Consider the following 18,465-nt stretch of genomic DNA (forward strand, 5'->3'; position numbering starts at 1 on the left):
ACAGGCTTGAGCCACCGCGCCCGGCCACTGGAAGCCTTAATTACTCACCATGTGAGCCTTTTTATAAGTTGCCTGAGTGACCTTATGACTCTGACATGACAGCTACCTGGCCCCAACAAGTAATCCTGGAGAAAGAATAAAAAGGCTGGCATGTTTTATAGTTTCCCCTCAGAAGTCACAATACATCATTTCCTCTGCATTCTATTCATGAGAACAAGTCATTTAATACAGTCCAAACTCAAGGTGAGGGGAATGAAGTTTGACCCTTTGAAGGAAGAAGTATCAAATAATTTGTGAACATATTTTAATTCTACCATATGAGTTAATAAAATTTAATTCATGAAATTTAACTTAATTATTATAAAGTGGTGTCAATATATTTGTAAAATGTAGGTATTTAAAGGGAAACAAAGTCTATTAAAGAAGACAATGTTTCAATGTTGTTGCTAGCTTGTTTGCATTTTGTCACCATTTTCGTCTCATTCTGTCTGTTAAAAAAATTCTCTATATAGTGCTAAATAAATGAAGACTTGGCCTATCTTATTATGTCAACTAAGAATTGGATTTGATACTTATAACAGACAATAACAGAATCTTATATAGAAGGGATATAGTCTTCCTCACCTAACAACAAACCCAGAAGTGGGACAGTCCAGAGCTGGTAAGTTGGCCCTCCAAAGCAACCATGGACCTAGGCACCTCCGGTGTCCTACATTATTAATAATGTCGGTGTGGCTTTTGTTATTATGGGTGAAATATATTTGCTCTACCTCCAGTATCATGTCCCTGTTTCAGGTTCAAAACAATAAAAGGGGTGGGTGCAGATCAAATGGCTAAAGCAATATTTCTTGAGCCTCCTCTACAGAAATTCACTTTTATTTAATTGATGGTCACATGGCCAGCCACAACTTAAGAAAGTCTAGGAGCACGAATATTTTTAACTGGACACACTGTCGCCCTGAGGAAATCAGAGTTCTACTAGTAAAGAAGAAAGGATATTGGTTTAGACAACCAGTAATGTCTACTGACCTACTCCAAGGAGCTTTAACATGCATTATTAAACACTAGATACGAGAAAAACAACAATACTGAGGTTTACTTGTGTTTCAAATGTGTTTCAAATGGGAGAATCTGGTCAGTTTTGAGTCCCACATATAAAGTATATTTTTCAAAGTAACCACAACTTCTATTCTCTAATTGAAAATGTTAAAGAATTGGCTGACATTAATGTTACTTCTAGGAATGTGTCCAAGGAGATAATTGCACAATTGTGCAACAGCCTGTGGAAAAGAATGTTCATCAGAGACTTTTTTATGATAGTAAAAACTTGGAAACATAAATGTCAATCAATAGAATACTGGTTGGATAAATGACGGTATATCCATTTAACAGACACTATGCAACTTTTAAAAATGATGTTATTCCCAACTATTGTTCACTGTGCAGATAATAAGATCCAATTTATGAAATATTGTATTTATATGTCTATATGTGCTTCTATTCTTAGAGAGATGCCTAGAAGAATGTAACACAAAATTTAAGAAATGGTTATCTCTATATTATGGTATTTGGACAGATTTTCACTTCTTTGCATTTTTGTTTAAAATTTTTCAATTTGTTTGCATAAGCATGTATTGTTTTTATAAAACAATAGTTATTAGCTGGGTGCCACAGCCTGTGCCTGTAATCCCAGCTACTGGGGAAGCTAATGTAGGACGATTGCTTCAGCCCTCAGCCCAGTTGCTCGAGGCTGTTGTGTGCATGATCACACCTGTGAATAGCCACTGCACTCCAGCCTGGGCGACACAGAAAGACCATATCGCTTTTAAAAAAGAAAAAAAAAAAAAAAGCTATTTTCAAAGAAAGGCAGGGTGGGAGCAGGGCTGATTTGGTCCAGTATTGTTTCCAGCAAGTAATTTTCCTGGATAAGGCTGTGGCTGACCTTATCTTAGGAAAGGGTTCTAATCTTTGCTCAATGGAAAAAAGTGTTATTCTTTATTCATTATAACTTTTAATAAAATTAAAACGAGAAAAGGAGTTGTGAGTTTTGGTTTCTATTTGGAACACTGACCTCTGAAAGGGTCTCCCTGCCATGTTTTACAATGGGTGGAAAGATATTGTGGAAAGGTGGAGGGGGAGGAGGCTGAGCAACAACTGTATACAAGTTGGGGAAGTGTAGAGGATGGAGGTAAGGATGTAAGGGAGAGAAGTCAGGACCCATGAGCCAGGGAAAGAGCAATAACCTGGACAGCAGGATAGCTGCACTTCTCTTCTAGCATGGACCTATCAGTTTATCTTCCTGGCCTTAGTTTTCTCATCTGAAAAATAAGACATCTGTATTAGAATCACTACATGTGCTTTATGTTTCACAATTCTTTTGGATATATTGATGCTATGTCTTGAGAAACTACACTACAGCTGAACCTAAGCAAATTAAAGAAAAAATAACAACAATAATGTATATTGTTTATTATTTGTCTCAGGCATTCTAAGTAACTTGCCAATAGGTAGAGGGACCAAGATGCCAGCCCAGGCAGTCTGATTTCAGAGCCCATACTCTAACAACCATGCTGTAGAGTACTAAGGAACCGCTTGGATAGGGCATTTAAAGGAAGCAGGATAGCTTTTCTATTCTGGAACTTGGTCTTGTAGATAATGGTTAACGCCAGTAAAGCCGATACCTTACCCTCACCTCATGACTATTATGGGGTTGCCTCAACAGGTGGCAGTCTCCTCCCCCTACTCCAAAGACAACTTCCTTATTCGGAGCCTAGCGAAAGGGGAGATAGGTTTTGTTAAGCCCCGAAGAAGCTCTTCTGGCCACTGCCCCACAGAACCGAAGTGCTGACAGAACCAAAGACGAAATGTGCCTACAGAAAGCTTTCTAGTATCATTATCTCGGTTTTCAGCTCTTCCTGGTTCACACATGATGACCCAGCACCTGTATGCATACTTCATCTTATTACTTCCTTTCATTAAGTCCAGAGAGATACTGAGTAAGGAGGGTACGGGGAGAGAACAAAAAAACAAATGAACGGGTTAAGAGCAGGCTACAGGCCACAAGAGTCCTGCAGGGTTAGAGCCTGTACCTCAGACAAAGATCCCTCAGGCATCCCCTTTCTCCTTCCCTGTAGTTGCCCTGCTTTCGTCCCGCTCAAGGTCCGGAAGCTAGTGCATAACCTTACAGCAGGATCATAAAGGTGGAGCGTAGCAGACACAAGCCGCAAGGGGGCTATAACGAAATCTGTTGCTCGTGGAAGACCGACTTCCCAGACCTCTTCGCATTAGGGCGGAGCGTGCGCCCGGCGGCCAATCCCCGGTTCCTCACGACGCCGTATCCCCGCCCACCGCCCCTCCCGCTCCGCCCTTCCCTGGGGCTGGTGCGGCCGCGGAGACGTCAGCGCCAGGAGACTCCGGGTGGCGGCTGCGCTGTAGGCGGGCCACGGCTTGGACGCGCTGCGGGGAGGGGCGGAGCGAGCGGGCGGGAGCGCGCGTAGGGCCCGCCTTGGCCGCCGCTGCTGCTGCTGCCGCCGCTGCCGGGGAATAATCTGGGCGGCAGCGGGCGGCCTCGGCTAGCGGCCACGAGCCACTTCTGCGGCTGCCCAGAGAAGCAAAGGTCGCCGGTCCCAAGTCGTCCCCCTCTCCGCCCCCCAGGAGGGGCGAGAGGTAGCCGCAGCTGATGTCAGGTACGGCCGGCGGAGGCGCCCTCAGGCTGCGGGTCCAAGGTCTCGGCTCCCCTCGCCCTCCCCCCTCTCAGGGTTGGAAGGGAAGCGTGGAGGATGGAACCAAACCCCGGGCGCGGCGGAACAGGTGTCTCGGGGTCAGAGCCGGGCTGGGGTCGTCCGGGCTCCTGAGGAAGGCGCGAGGACTTCCTGCTCCCGGAGCCTTAGCGATCTGCCACAGCGTCCGGGTGCGTGCCCGGCCGCAATTTTGTGGACTTGTAGCCTCCTCTTCGTCGTGGGTCCTTCCCTTGTGCCCGCTCGCGCCCCTCTTCTGCCGGCGCGCTGCCTGGCGGCGCAGCGGGGCGCGGACTGCGCCCGGGCCGGACCACTTAGCGGTCCTGCCCCGCCGGGCCCTCACGGTCCCTCCTCCCGCGCTCTCCCCGCCCCGCCGCTGACTTGTGGGTCCCGCCGGATTCGGCGCCCAGGTGTGGGGCACCTTCGCCGAGAGCTACTCGGCTGCCGCTCCGCCTGAGCGCCCAGCGAGCAGGCTCCTTCCAGAAGTACCTGGAGCTTGCTTGGGGCTAGCTTGGATCATCAGGTTTGTCTGTGGCTGATTTATTTCTTTAAGTTTCCCTGCCGCAGAGTGAACCAGATACGTGTGTGTTGGGGCATTAGCTGCGTGGGGGAGGAAGAAAGGCATTAAAAAGAATTTTTTTTTTTTTCCATCTCCACCCCATTTTCCCCCAGCAAATTGTGATGGGATTAGTAGGTGTTGACAAGTTGTCCATATTGCTTTGAATTTGGGTCAAGTTGTGCACTCTTAAAACATGACCATAATTTAGCGCTGTGGATTTATTCTTTCCTAGCCCTTACCGTCTCCCCACCCCCACCGCCCCGCATTTAAAGCAAACAACAATATCAGCAACACAAAACCCACACATTCTGGAAAAATTCTCAAGATTTCTAACCTAGTTCTCTATATCCATTGTACATATTACTCTATTTCCGTTTCACGCTTTTTAAGATCGAAAACTGTTGTGCTAACTATGGATTGATTTCATTATGAATTTAAAAGTTATAAATTTAGAACCATAATGAATCAGTGAATAATTAGGCCAATGTGTAAGGGACAGAAATATGTTAACTTACTAAAAGTTGGGCATAGAACATAGCTTTGCCAGGAAAAAGTGTGCATAATTTCAAGTTGCTTGATTGTGGTGTAAGTTTGGGAAGTGGGAATCTGAGTTTTTAGAAGGTATTTAGATGACAGCTTTTCACCCTCTTAGGTAAATGTCAGATGAGCTTGATGCACATGATACTGTATGTTCTAAGTATTGTATATAGTAAACTATGCTTTCTACCAGCCTTTATATGTAGATGTACAGTTTAAGTGAATAGAAGGTTTCAAGTTAGCAAACAGTTAACTCTTCACCTAATGTTGAGTAAAGCAATGATTTAGTCAGGAAAGTATGACTCATTTAAAATTCTTCATAAAGAGAATAATTTTTCAGTATTAGTGGAGAACCATTAAATGCCTCTCTTAAATTTGCCTGGAATTTGTATTTTTTTTGTATCTTCCTACTTAGGATTAAGCATTTTAGAAATATTTTGTGTTTCCTATTTAAAGTTTTCCATAATTATGCTTTTTAAGACGAGACTACATTGAGTAAATTCAATATTCAGTTATTCTTAAAATTGTATCACAAATTTATTTCAGGGTACATATAATGAATTCGTGTTTACCTAATAGAAATATGAAAAAGTATGCCACTAGGCATATGCTACTATTTGTATATTGATTTGTGCTAAAATTAAAATTGCATTATGCAGTTTAACTTTATAAGCCATGGTAATTTAAAGTAGAGTCTTTGTGTGGTAAAATTATTGATCGGAATTTTTATGACAGTGCAGCTATAAATAAACCTTAAGAAGAAAATGGAAAGCTTGATGCTGAAATTAAATTCAGATAGGCTTAAAAGTTTAAGCTTCCCAATACAACCATCTTTTCTTTTAGAAGATTTCTTAAGATTTGATTAAAGAGGCTGATGTACAAACTATAGCAAAGCTGAAAGAAAGGTATGACAACCTTTTTACTCCAGATTCAGCGGGATTAAGTCATTCTTTTAAAAGAAGAAAGAGGGTGGAGTTGGGAAGGAGACTTGTTCATAAAATGAGAAGTTAGCCTTTTATCTTGAAATCTGGTTAGAGAGGAACTCCAATGTGTACTTAAATTATTTTACAGCTAATTCAAATGTGCAAGGGGAAAATATATGCCAACATCGGTAATGTGTGAGGATAGGAAGTGTCCCTTGGAAATAAAAGATATATATATAAAGAAACTGGTGTTTGTGATCTAGGGAAGCACATAAGAAGGTGGGTGAAACTGAAAGGAAAGTCTAAATAAGCACCTGTAGTATGTGCTGCCTTGCACACTGAAGGGGCATGTTGGGGGCAACGAGAGGCAATACTAGGGAGATTTTGGAATGGGAAACCTGTATATTAAAGCACATTTAAACGGGTAGATGTTGGATAATAGGCAGAACTTGAAATTAAATACAGCTTGGCATAGTTATTTGCATTCTTGGTCATTGTATTAGATTTCTAGGGCCTTGGTAACAAAATACAACAAACTGGGTGATTTAAAACAACAGATTTATTGTCTCAGTTCTGGAGGCAAGATGTCTGAAGTCAAGATGTAGGTAAGGCTATGCTCTTTCAAGGTTCGAGGGGACAATCTGTTCCATGCCTCTTACCTTGTGTTACTGCCAATCCTTGGCATTTTTTGGCTTGCAGCTATATCACTCCAGTCTCTGATTCTTATCACGACATAATCCCTGTGTGGCTCTGTCTTCATATGGTGTGCGCCACTTCTTAGAAGGATACTAGTTGTATTGGATTAAGATTCACCCTAATCATCTCAACTTATTACATCTGCAAAGACCCTATTTTGAAATAAGGTCACATGCAGAGCCGAGATCGCACCACTGTACTCCAGCCTGGGCGACAGAGCGAGACTCCATCTCAAAAAAAATAAATGAATAAAATAAAGTCACATGCAGAGGTACTGGAATTAGGACTTCAACCTATCTTTTGGGGGAACACAGTTTAACCTGTAACAGTTACACGGTTTATCTTTTACAGCGTTCAGTAAATGTTTAGCATCATAGGCTGAGTCAGAGGCTACAGTGGAAACAGGATGGGACACTTACATTTATTTACATATATCAGTGATGTCTTAATCTGTTTTCTGTTGCCTCTAGCAGAATATCTGAAACTGGGTAATCTATAAAGAAAAGAAATTTATTCCTTACAGTTATGAAGGCTGAAAAGTCCTGGTTCAGGGGGCCACATCTGGTGAGGGCCTTGCTGGTATGGACTCTGCACAGCCCTGAGGTAGCACAGGGCACCACATGGTGAGGGGTCCGAGCATGCTAGCCCAGAACTCTCTTTTCTTATAAAGCTACCAGTTCCTTTCCCATGATAACCCATTCATGAGGGCCGAACCCTTAGGACCCAGTCACCATTTAAAGACTCCAGCTTTCAATACTGCAACACTGGTGATTAAGGTTCAACATGAGTTTTGGAGGAGGCAAGCATTCAGACCACACCAAGTGCTTACTATGTGCCAGGTCCTAGAGATAAAACAGTGGATAGACAAAAATCTCTGTCCTCATGGAGCTTACATTCTGAAACACAGGTTCTAAAAATGTGATCCCTGGATCTGCAGCATCAGCATCACCTGGGAAGTTGTTAGAAACTGAAATTTTCAGGCTCCATCCCAGAACTCTTTATTTAACTAGCCTTCCAGATAATTGTGATGCAGACTCAGGTTTCAGAACCACTGATCAAGATGGAAAAGACACAGTAAACAACATGGATAAGTAAAATAATATTAGAGATTAATAGGTGCTGTGGGTAAGCATAGGGTGGGCCGGTGAAGACTCCTGAAAAGTGAAGACTTGAAGGAGTTGGAGAGTGAGCCATATGAGCATCTGGGTGCGTGTTCTCAGCAGAGAACAGTAAGTGCAAAGACCCTGGCACGTCTGAGGAATGGCAAGCAGTTAGTATTAGGTTCAGTCTATGAAATGGCCGCTGTTTGTTCATTTTTTGACCTACAGAAACACCAAATACTAGGGAGAAGAGATCAGAAAGAAAGGGGTGGAGTAGGATGCAGGTTGTGGGAAGATCGTTGTAAGGTTTTGGCTGTCTGAGATTAGGAAGATGGGAGGGTTTTGAGCAAATGAGTGACGTGATCCGATTTCAGTTTTAAAAGGATCACTGTGGCTACAGGTAAAAATGGGCCTAAGAAGGAAAGGCTAAAGGAAGGGGAAAGTTGGTTAGAATGTTGTTGCAGTAGTTAAAAGACAGAGAGGTTGCACAGACCAGGGTGATAGCACTGGAGAAGTTAGAAGAGATACAAGACTGAAAACACACAGTGAATGTTTTGAAAAGTAAGTTTTTTTCATCCCACTCCAGTTACCCAGTTGTCTTCCTCAAATGCAATTAGTGTTAAAAGTAGTCTTATCTCTATTCTTCCTGATAATTTTTTTTTTTTTTTTTTGGGACGGAGTCTCCCTCTGTCGCCCAGGCTGGAGTGCAGTGGTGCGATCTCAGCCCACTGCAAGCTCCGCCTCCCGGGTTCACGCCATTCTCCTGCCTCAGCCTCCCCAGTAGCTGGAACTATAGGTGCCCGCCACCGCGCCCGGCTAATTTTTCTTTTTTCTTTTTTTTTTATGTATTTTTAGTAGAGACGGGGGAGATCTTTTATGTAAATATGAGAAACAGTTTTAACAAATTAATGGAGAGGTTGTTACCTGGGCCTGTTTTCTTCCCCAGGAAACATTTAGCAATGTCTAGAGACATTTTTGTCACAACTAGGGGGAATGCTACTGGCACCTAGTGAGTAAAAGCCCAGGATGCTGCTAAACATCCTACATTCAACAGGACAGCTTCCACAACAGAGAGTTATCCAGCTCTTGATGTCAGTAGCGCCAAGGTTAAGAAACCTTAGTTTGATGGGATTTACAGAGGTTGGTGGAAAGCAAGTGTTGTAGTCAGAGAAGACAGAAGGAATAGAGGAGTTGACCGTATTGGGAATCTTTCAGGAAATGTAGATAGTTCAGGATTGCAGAAGTAGACATTAATTGTAATGCACAGAATAGGAAAAGATGAGGCTGGAAACCTGGACAGGCTCTAGATCATAACCTTTATATATATTAATCGTGTTAATTAGAAATGTTTAGCTTTTTTTTGTCTTGTAGGCAGTGGAGTTCCGTGAAAGGATTCACGGAGTGACATGGTCAGCTTTTCATTTTAGAGAGCTCATTCTGGTGAGAATTACCCAGCTCTGATGTCAGTTAAAGAGGGATAGCACCTGAGTCAGGTTAGATATTGTAATAGCCTGGGGTAGAGAGGAGAGTCTGAAATAGGATAAATACTAGAAATGGAGAGGAGACAATGGATTAGAATAATATTTAGGAAATAATGTTGGCAAACCTTGGTAATTGGATTTGGGGTGAAGATAAGGGAAGCATTAAGAATATCTCTGTACTTTCTAGTTTAGATAATCCTGTGACTCTGAGTGAAATAGGAACCTATTGGTGAGTAATTTAGGTAATTACCAGTAATTAAGGTAAAATGAGCAGAAGGAAGATGATGAGTCACTTTGGAGGTGTTGAATTAGAACTGCCTCAGGTCCAGGTGGAAGTGTTTAGCAGGCATTTGTGTACATGAATCTGAAACTTGGAGAAGTCTGAAAGGATCAAGAGATCATTTTGTTTAACAAGTGTGGAGAAATTAGTGGACTTTCATTTTTATCATATTATTTCACTCTGTAGATAAAAATAGCCTCCTTTAATTTCATTTTTATCAGAAAAGTAATGTGTGTACCTGATGCAAAATTAAAACATCAAAAGGTTATAAAACAAAAAAATTGTCCTTCCTTGCTCGTGCCACCCAGTGCTAGGTCCCAGAGATAGCTCTTGTTAAATATCATATGTATATATATCTTAATAGATTTTTAAATATATACAGAAACATTTAAAAAGCCAAGTGAGATCATACTAGAGAAGATTTCGGTACATTGTCCTAAACAAATAAACCTTTTATCTTACACAGTTGTTAAAATGAATGACATTATGTTATGGAAAAAGTAAGTGAAGGGATAAAGCGCAGACTAACGGATAAGTGTGATCTCTGATGTAAAGTAAAAGCTGAACATGCATATGTGATGAGACAGGCATTACCCAGCGATATGAAAGCAGTTACTTTTGGGGAGAGATAGTGGTAGAGATGGTAAAGAAAATTTACTCTTTTCTGTCTATGGTTTTCTTTCATTTGTTTAGGTTTGTTCCTTTTGTTTTCTTTACATTTTCTGATGTTTAGAAAAAATAACCAGTATACCTTATTAACAATAAAAAGTAACCTTTTTCAAAAGCACAAAGATTTTCCTTATCAGCACATGTAGATCATTTTTAACAGCTACGAGTATTCTATGCTATGGCTGTATCTTTTTTTTTTTAAACTGGTTCCTCATCAACAGACAAACATCCTATTATGGTTATGGCTGTCTTGAGCATCTTGGCTGACTTCTGTGATTGTATCTGTAAAATAAATTTCTGATCATGAAGTGATGTATCAATCCATAATTAAAAATTTTAAAAGATGTTGTGAAATGCCCTTCCAAAAGACAGTAAAAGTGTGTAGTATGAGAAAGAATACAGGACTGCCAGTTTTCTTATATCTGTGTCAATAATAGCTGTTAATAAACTTTAAAAGTTTTGCCAATATGTTAGGTTAAAAATAGTGTCTCTTCATTTGGTTTACCTTTGTCAGTGAAATTTGAACATCGTTGACCATTTTTTACTGTGAATCTTTTACTGTTTTTATGTTTGGTTAATTTTTTATCTTTTTTATTATTTATGATACTTTTTGGTTCTTTTTGCTGCACATTAAAAAAATATATTTCATAAAGAAATATGCTCTTTAACCAGCGACTTCATTGCCAGAAATTTATCCAATGGATAAACTCATAGTTTTTTAATAGTCACAGCCTCCGAGTTTGGGAGAGGTCTCAGTTCGTAATATAAAAATGCAAAAATATATTTTCTTCCAGTTTTGTTTTAATTCCATTTTCTAAAATACTGAAATCTTAGAAACTTTTGAAATTGTTACCAGAAAGTTAAGGATCCAGCTGGTTTTGTTTTTTCCCAAAAGATTAATTAACTCAATACCATTTTTCAATAAGCCACCTTTTTCTTGATTTGAAATGCTGTCTATTATGTTTTAAATGTCCACATAAACTTGTTTTTCATAGACTCTTTATTTCAACCTATAAAGTCCCTTTATAAGATTTATCTGGTAAAGACCACCAGGGAGACATCTGTAGGCTGACAAAGGTTAATTAGCTTGCTGCAGTGAGGGAGACTTGCACAGCAAAGGAAATGCCACCTTTTCACTAAAGAATGAACCAGGATTATTATAGGATTTTGGAGAGGGGTGGAGTTTGGACAAAGTTTAAATGCAACACTATTTGATAAGCTTAAAGCACAGCAAGATGGTGTGTCAAGGGTTAATAAACATCAGGCCTGGGCTGAGAAGCTGACTCAGGATTCTGATTCCCTGGAGACTACAAAATTGACATACATGTGGAATGTTGTGTCTGGAAACCCCTTATCTGAAGCTCTGAGTTGCAAATTGAGGCTGCTTCTGTTTCATAATGATCTACCATCAGTGCAAGAGTGGGATGTTCCATTCTCACTTTATAAAATTTCAAACAACATAGTTTCTGACAGTTTGATGTAGAGAACAGTTTCTCAGCACATTGTCTTTAGTATTAACAAATGCATTTTTTAAAAGCAGACTCAGAGCCTGTTCAGCATGAATATCATTGTTTTCATTACCTTCTTTAAGGTAATATATTTTTATATATAGTAAACTTTGTCTCTTCCTCTCCCTCAGTTCCCCTTTCAAGAGTTTTCCAGTTATACTCACCTATTTTTCCAAATAACATTTAGAATAATTTTTGCCACATTACTTTTTAAAAATCTTTTTTATAACTTAAAATTGATCGGATCAGATTAGTACACCCCTTCCCACAATGCCCCTTTCCAGAATTTTCCAGTTACACCCACTTGTTTATTGGTCTGAAGTTTTAGAATACTTTTTGCCAAGTTATATAATTTTTAAAAATCTTCCTGTGTTTTAGCTGAGATTACTTTACATACAGGTTAATTTGGAGGAAATCAATATCATTATCATTGATACCTTTTTTTCTCAAGCCTTTTAAAATTGTGGTAAAATACATATAAACTTTACCATCATAATCATTTTTAAGTTTACAGATCAGTGGTATTAACTACATTTATATTGTTGTGCAACTATCGTCGCTGTTTATCTCCAGAACTCTTTGTTTTGTAAAACTGAAGCTGTATATCCATTTAAACAATAGCTCTCCATTCTCACCTTTCCACAGGCCCTGGAAACCAAAATTCTCTATCTCTGATTTTCACTACTTTAAAGTACTTCATGTAAGTGGAATTGTACATTATTTGTTCTTTTGTGATTGGCATATTTCATTTAGCAAAATGTCTTCAAGATTTCATTCATTTTGTAGCATATGTCAGAATTTCCTTTTTAAGGCTGACTAATATTCCATTGTATGTAAATACCACGTTTTGCTTGTTCATTCATCCTTGGTGAACACTTGGTTTGCTTCACATTTTAACTCTTGTGAATATTGCTGCAATGAACATGAGTGTACAAATACTTTCTTGAAACTCTGCTCTCAAGGGGTATATATCCAGAAGTGGAATTGCTGGATCATATAGTAGTTCTATTTTTAATTTTTTGAGGAATTTTCATCCTGTTTTCCATAGCAGAAATAACATTTACTTTCAAACCAACAGTATACAAGGGTTACAGTTTCTCCACATTCTCTTCAGCACTTATTATTTTCTGAATTTTGATGGTAGCCATTCTTGTGGGTATAAGGTAGCATCTCATTGTAGTTTTGATTTGTTTTGCTAATGATTAGAGATGTTTATCTTTTCGTCTGTTTATTGGCCATTTGTGTATCTGTATTTGAGTCTTTTGCACATTGTTGAATCAGGTTGATTTTTTTTTGGTTGAGTTTCAGGAATTTTCTATATATTTTGGATACTAATCTCTTATCAGATATATGATTTGCCTATATTTTCACCCATTCCGTGGCTGGCCTTTTACTGTTGATATGGTCTTCTGATGTACAAATTTAAAAATTTTCGTGAAGTCTAATTTGCCAGTATTTTCTTTCAGTGACTCTGCCTTTGTTGTCACATCCAAGAAATCATTGCCAAATATAATGTCATGAAGCTCTTTTGTTCAGTGTTCTAAGAATTTTATAGTTTTAGGTCGTATATTTAGGTCTTTGATCCATTTTGAGTTATTTTTTCTTTTCCTTTTTTTATTTCAATAGGTTTTTGGGTAACAGGTGGTGTTGGGTTACATGGACATGTTTTTTGGTAATGATTTTTGAGATTTGGGTGCGCCCCTCACCCAAGCAGTGTACACGGTACCCAGTGTGTAGTCATTTATCCCTCACCCTTTCCCACCCTTTACTTCAAGTTCCCCAAGTCCATTGTATCATTCTATGCCTTTGCATCCTCATAGCTTAGTTCCCATTTATGAGTGACAACATACAATGTTTGGTTTTCCATTCCTGAGTTACTTTACTTAGAATAATAGTCTCCAACTCCATCCAGGTTGCCGTGAATGCCATTATTTTGTTATTTTTTATGGCTGAGTAGTATTCTATGGTGTGTGTGTGTATTTGTATATATATTATACATACCACATTTTCTTTATCCACTTGTTGATTGATGGGCATTTGGGCTGATTCTGTATTTTTGCAGTTACAAATTGTGTTGCTATAAACCTGTGTTCAATTGTCTTTTTTTGTATGACTTCTTTTTTTTTTTTTTTTGGGTAGATCACCCAGTAGTGGGATTGCTGGGTCAAATGGTAGATATTTGGTTCCTTAAGGAATATCCACATCATTTTCCATAGTGGTTATACTAGTTTACATTCCCAGCAGCAGTGTAAAAGTTTTGTCTTTTTACCACATTGATGCCAACGTCTATTATTTTTTGATTTTTTGATTATGGCGATTCTTGCAGGAGTAAGATGGTATCGCATTGTGATTTTGGTTTGCATTTCCCTGATAATTAGTTATGTTGAACATGTTTTCATATGTCTGTTGGACATTTGTATATCTTCTTTTGGGAATTGTCTATTCATGTCCTTAGCCCACTTTTTGATGGGATTGTTTGTTTTGTTTTTTTCTTGCTGATTTGTTTGGGTTTTTTGTAGATTCTGGATATTAGACCTTTGTCAGATGCATAGTTTACTAAGATTTTCTCCCACTCTGTGGGTTGTCTGTTTACTGATTATTTCCTTTGCTGTGCAGAAGCTTTTTCGTTTAATTAAGTCCCATCTATTTGTCTTTGTTTTGGTTGAATTTGTTTTTGGGTTCGTGGTCATGAAGTCTTTGCCTAAGCCAATGTCTAGAAGGGTGTTTCTGATAATATCTTCTAGGATTTTTATGGCTTCAGGTCTTAAAAGATTTAAGTCTTTGATCTAATCTTGAGTTCATTTTTGTATAAGGTGAGAGATGAGGATCCAGTTTCATTCTTATACATGTGGATTGCCAATCACCTCAGCACCATTTGTTGAATAGGGTGTCCTTTCTCCACTTTATGTTTTTGTTTGCTTTGTCAAAGATCATTTGGCTGTAAGTATTTGGCTTTATTTCAGGGTTCTGTATTCTGTTTCATTGGTCTATGTGCCTATTTTTATATCAGTACCGTGCTATTTCAGTAACTATAGCCTTATAGTTTAGTTTGAAGTTGGGTAATGTGATACATCCAGATTTGTGGGTTTTGGGGTTTTTTGTTTTTGTTTTTGCTTAGTCTTGATTTGGCTATGTGTGTTCTTTTTTGGTTTCATATGAATTTTAGGATTGTTTTCCCTAGCTCTGCAAAGAATGATGGTGATATTTTGATAGGAATTGCATTGAATCTGTAGATTGCTTTTGGCAATATGATGATTTTCACAGTATTGACTCTAGCCATCCATGAGCATGAGATGTGTTTCTATTTGTTTGTGTCATCTATGATTTCTTTCAGCAGTGTTTTGTAGTTTTTCTTGTAGATGTCTTTCACTTCCTTAGGTACATTCCTAAGTATTTTATTTTATTTTTTGCAGACATAGTAAAAGGGGTTGAGTTATTGATTTGATTTTCAGCTTGGTCGCTGTTAGTGTATAGCAGTGCTACCGATTTGTGTACATTAATTTTGTATCCTGAAACTTTGCTGAATTCATTTGCCAATTCTAGGAGCTTTTTGGATGAATCTTCAGGGTTTTCTTGGTATACGAGCATATCATCAGCAAACAGCAACAGTTCGACTTCCTCTTTACTGATTTGATGCCCTTTATTTCCTTGTCTTGTCTGATCACTCTGGCTAGGACTTCCAGTACTGTGTTGAACAGAAGTAGTGAGACTGGGCATCCTTGTCTTGTTCCAGTTCTCAGGAGAAATACTTCAACCTTTCCCCATTCAGTATAATGTTGGCTGTGGGTTTGTCATACATGGCTTTTATTATGTTAAGGCATCTTCTTTCTATGCCAGTTTTGCTGAGTGTTTTAATTATAAAGGAACACTGGATTTTGTCAAATGCCTTTGCTGTGTCTATTGAGATGATTATGTGATTTTTTGTTTTTAATTGTTTATGTGGTACGTCACATTTATTGACTTGTGTATGTTAAACCATCCCTGCATCCCTAGCATGAAACCCACTTGATAATGATGTTATCTTTTTGATGTGCTGTTGGATTCGGTTAGCTGGTATTTTGTTGAGGATTTTTGCATCTATGTTCATCAGGGATATTGGCCTGTAGTTTTCTTTTCTTTCTTTCTTTCTTTCTTTCTTTTTTTTTTGTTATATTGTTTATTGGTTTTAGTATTAAGGTGATACGGGCTTCATAGAATGAATTAGGGAGGGTTTCCTCTTTCTCTATATTGTGGGGTAGTGTCAATAGGATTGGTACCAATTCTTCTTTGAATATTGGATAGAATTTAGCTGTGAATCCATCTGGTCCTGGACTTTTTTTTGTTGGCAGTTTTAATTACCATTTCAGTCTTGCTGCTTGTTGTTGGTCTGTTCAGAGTTTCTATTTCTTCCTGGTTTAATCTAGGAGGGTTTTATGTTTTCAGGAATTTACCCATCTCCTCTAGATTTTCTAGTTTGTGCATGTAAAGGGGTTCATAGTAGCCTTGAATGGTCTTTTGTATTTCTGTGGTATCAGTTGTAATATCTACATTTCATTTCTAAGAGAGCTTATTTGGATCTTCTCTCTTCTTTGCTTGGTTAATCTAACTAATGGCCTATCGATTTTGTTTATCTTTTCAAAGAACGAGCTTTCTGTTTCATTTATCTTTTGTGTTTTTTGTTTCTTTGTCTCAATTTCATTTAGTTCTGTTCTGATCTTTGTTGTTTCTTCTTCTGGGTTTGGTTTTTTCTTGTTTCTTTAGTTACTTAAGGTGTAACCTTAGATCATCTATTTATGCTCTTTCAGACTTTTTGGATATAGGCATTCATTGCTGTGAACTTTACTTTTAGCACCACTTTTGCTTTATCACGGAAGTTTTTATACGTTGTGTCACTTTTATCATTCAGTTCAAAGGATTTTTTAAATTTCTACCTTGATTTCATTGTTGATCGAATGATCATTCAGCAGTAGGTTAATTTCCATGTATTTGCATGGTTTCGAGAGATCCTTTTGGAGTTGATTTCCAATTTTATTCCACTATAGTGTGAGAGAGTACTTGCTATAATTTCGATTTTCTTAAATTTGTTGAGACTTGTTTTGTGTCCTGTCGTGGTCTGTCTTGGAGAAGGATCCATGTGCTGATGAATAGAATGTATAGTCTGTAGTTGTTGGTAAAATGTTCTGTAAATATCTGTTAAGTCAGTTTGTTCCGGGATATAGTTTAAGTCCATTGTTTCTCTGTTGACTTTCTGTCTTGATGACTTGTCTAGTGCTGTCAGTGAAGTATTAAAGTCCGCCACTATTATTATGTTGCTGTTTATCTCATTTCTAAAGTCTAGCAGTAATTGTTTTATAAATTAGGGAGCTCCAGTGTTAGGTGCATACGTATTTAGGATTGTGATATTTTCCTGTTGAACAAAGCCTTTTGTCATGATATAATGTCTCTGTCTTTTTTAAATGTTGTTGCTTTCCAGTCTGTTTTGTCTGATAGAAAAATAGCTACTCCTGCTTGCTTTCAGTGTCCATTGGCATGGAATATCTTTTTATTGTTGTTGTTTTACATTTTATTTTATTTTATTTTTATTGTACTTTAAGTTCTAGGGTACATGTGCACAATGTGCAGGTTTGTTACATAGGAATACATGTGCCATGTTGGTGTGTTGCACCTGTTACCTCATCATTTACATTAGGTATATCTCCTAATGCTATCCCTCCCCGCTTCCCCCTCCCCACGACAGGCCCCAGTGTGTGATGTTCCCCTTCCTGTGTCCAAGTGTTCTCATTGTTTGATTCCCACCTATGAGTGAGAATGTGCGGTGTTTGGTTTTCTGTTCCTGCGATAGTTTGCTGAGAATGATGGTTTCCAGGTGCATCCATGTCCCTACAAAGGACACGAACTCATCCTTTTTTATGGCTGCATAGTGTTCCATGGTGTATATGTGCCACATTTTCTTAATCCAGTCACTGATGGACATTTGGGTTGGTTCCAAGTCTTTGCTATTGTGAATAGTGCCGCAGTAAACATACGTGTGCATGTGTCGTTATAGTAGCGTGATTTATAATCCTTTGAGTATATGCCCAGTAATGGGATGGCTGGGTCAAACGGTATTTCTAGTTCTAGATCCTTGAGGAATCGCCACACTGTCTTCCACAATGGTTGAACTAGTTTACAGTCCCACCAACAGTGTAAAAGTGTTCCTGTTTCTCCACATCCTCTCTAGCACCTGTTGTTTCCTGACTTTTTAATGATCACCATTCTAACTGATGTGAGATGGTATCTCATTGTGGTTTTGATTTGCATTTCTCTGATGACCAGTAATGATGAGCATTTTTTTCATCTGTCTGTAGGCTGCATAAATGTCTTCTTTTGAGAAGCGTCTGTTCATGTCCTTTGCCCACTTTTTGATGGGGTTGTTTGATTTTTCGTGTAAATTTGTTTCAATTCCTTGTAGATTCTGGATATTAGCCCTTAGTCAGATGGGTAGATTGTAAAAATTTTCTCCCATTCTGTAGGTTGCCTGTTCACTCACCTGTTCACTCTGATGATAGTTTCTTTTGCTGTGCAGAAGCTCTTTACTTTAATTAGATCCCATTTGTCAATTTTGGCTTTTGTTGCCATTGCTTTTGGTGTTTTAGTCATGAAGTCGTTGTCCATGCCTATGTCCTGAATGGTACTGCCTAGGTTTTCTTCTAGGGTTTTTATGGTTTTAGATCTAACATTTAAGTATTTAATCCATTTTGAATTAATTTTTGTATAAGGTATAAGGAAGGGAACCAGTTTCAGCTTTCTACATATGGCTAGCCAGTTTGCCCAGCACCATTTATTAAATAGGGAATCCTTTCCCCATTTCTTGTTTTTCTCAGGTTTGTCAAAGATCAGATGGTTGTAGATGTGTGCTTTTATTTCCGAGGGCTCTATTCCATTCCACTAGTCTGTATTTCTGTTTTGGTACCGGTACCATGCTGTTTTGGTTACTATAGCCTTGTAGTATATAGT

At 38.7% G+C, this 18,465-nt stretch overlaps 1 protein-coding gene and 1 long non-coding RNA gene across 7 annotated transcripts in view; one reads left to right on the forward strand and one right to left on the reverse strand.

The window, feature by feature from the left end:
- Nucleotides 1-31: 31 nt before the first annotated feature.
- Nucleotides 32-3,309, reverse strand: LOC117073716. Of its 2 annotated transcripts, XR_004433333.1 has the most exons (4): nucleotides 3,090-3,309; nucleotides 2,693-2,770; nucleotides 2,244-2,318; nucleotides 32-125 (listed from the first exon to the last, which is right to left on the reverse strand). It is a non-coding gene; the product is annotated as an uncharacterized LOC117073716 (long non-coding RNA). The 2 variants fall into 2 exon arrangements; XR_004433332.1 differs by lacking the exon at nucleotides 2,693-2,770 and having other exon boundaries at nucleotides 3,090-3,277.
- A 101-nt stretch (nucleotides 3,310-3,410) lies between these two features.
- The window catches only part of C1GALT1 (core 1 synthase, glycoprotein-N-acetylgalactosamine 3-beta-galactosyltransferase 1), an 86,048-nt gene continuing 70,993 nt past the window's right edge, over nucleotides 3,411-18,465 (forward strand). Inside the window, exon 1 of one of the 5 annotated variants that reach the window (XM_033194980.1) lies at nucleotides 3,411-3,686. In XM_033194980.1, coding sequence (XP_033050871.1) covers nucleotides 3,680-3,686 — 7 coding nt within the window. In that variant the 5' untranslated portion in view covers nucleotides 3,411-3,679. Of the gene's footprint in view, nucleotides 3,687-3,779; nucleotides 3,911-18,465 lie in introns of those variants that run through there. The other 4 variants (XM_033194987.1, XM_033194988.1, XM_033194981.1 and 1 more) reach the window with 4 other exon arrangements.

The sequence above is a fragment of the Trachypithecus francoisi genome, unplaced genomic scaffold (assembly GCF_009764315.1).
Source record: "Trachypithecus francoisi isolate TF-2019V2 unplaced genomic scaffold, Tfra_2.0 Lachesis_group4, whole genome shotgun sequence".
Lineage (NCBI taxonomy): Eukaryota > Metazoa > Chordata > Mammalia > Primates > Cercopithecidae > Trachypithecus > Trachypithecus francoisi.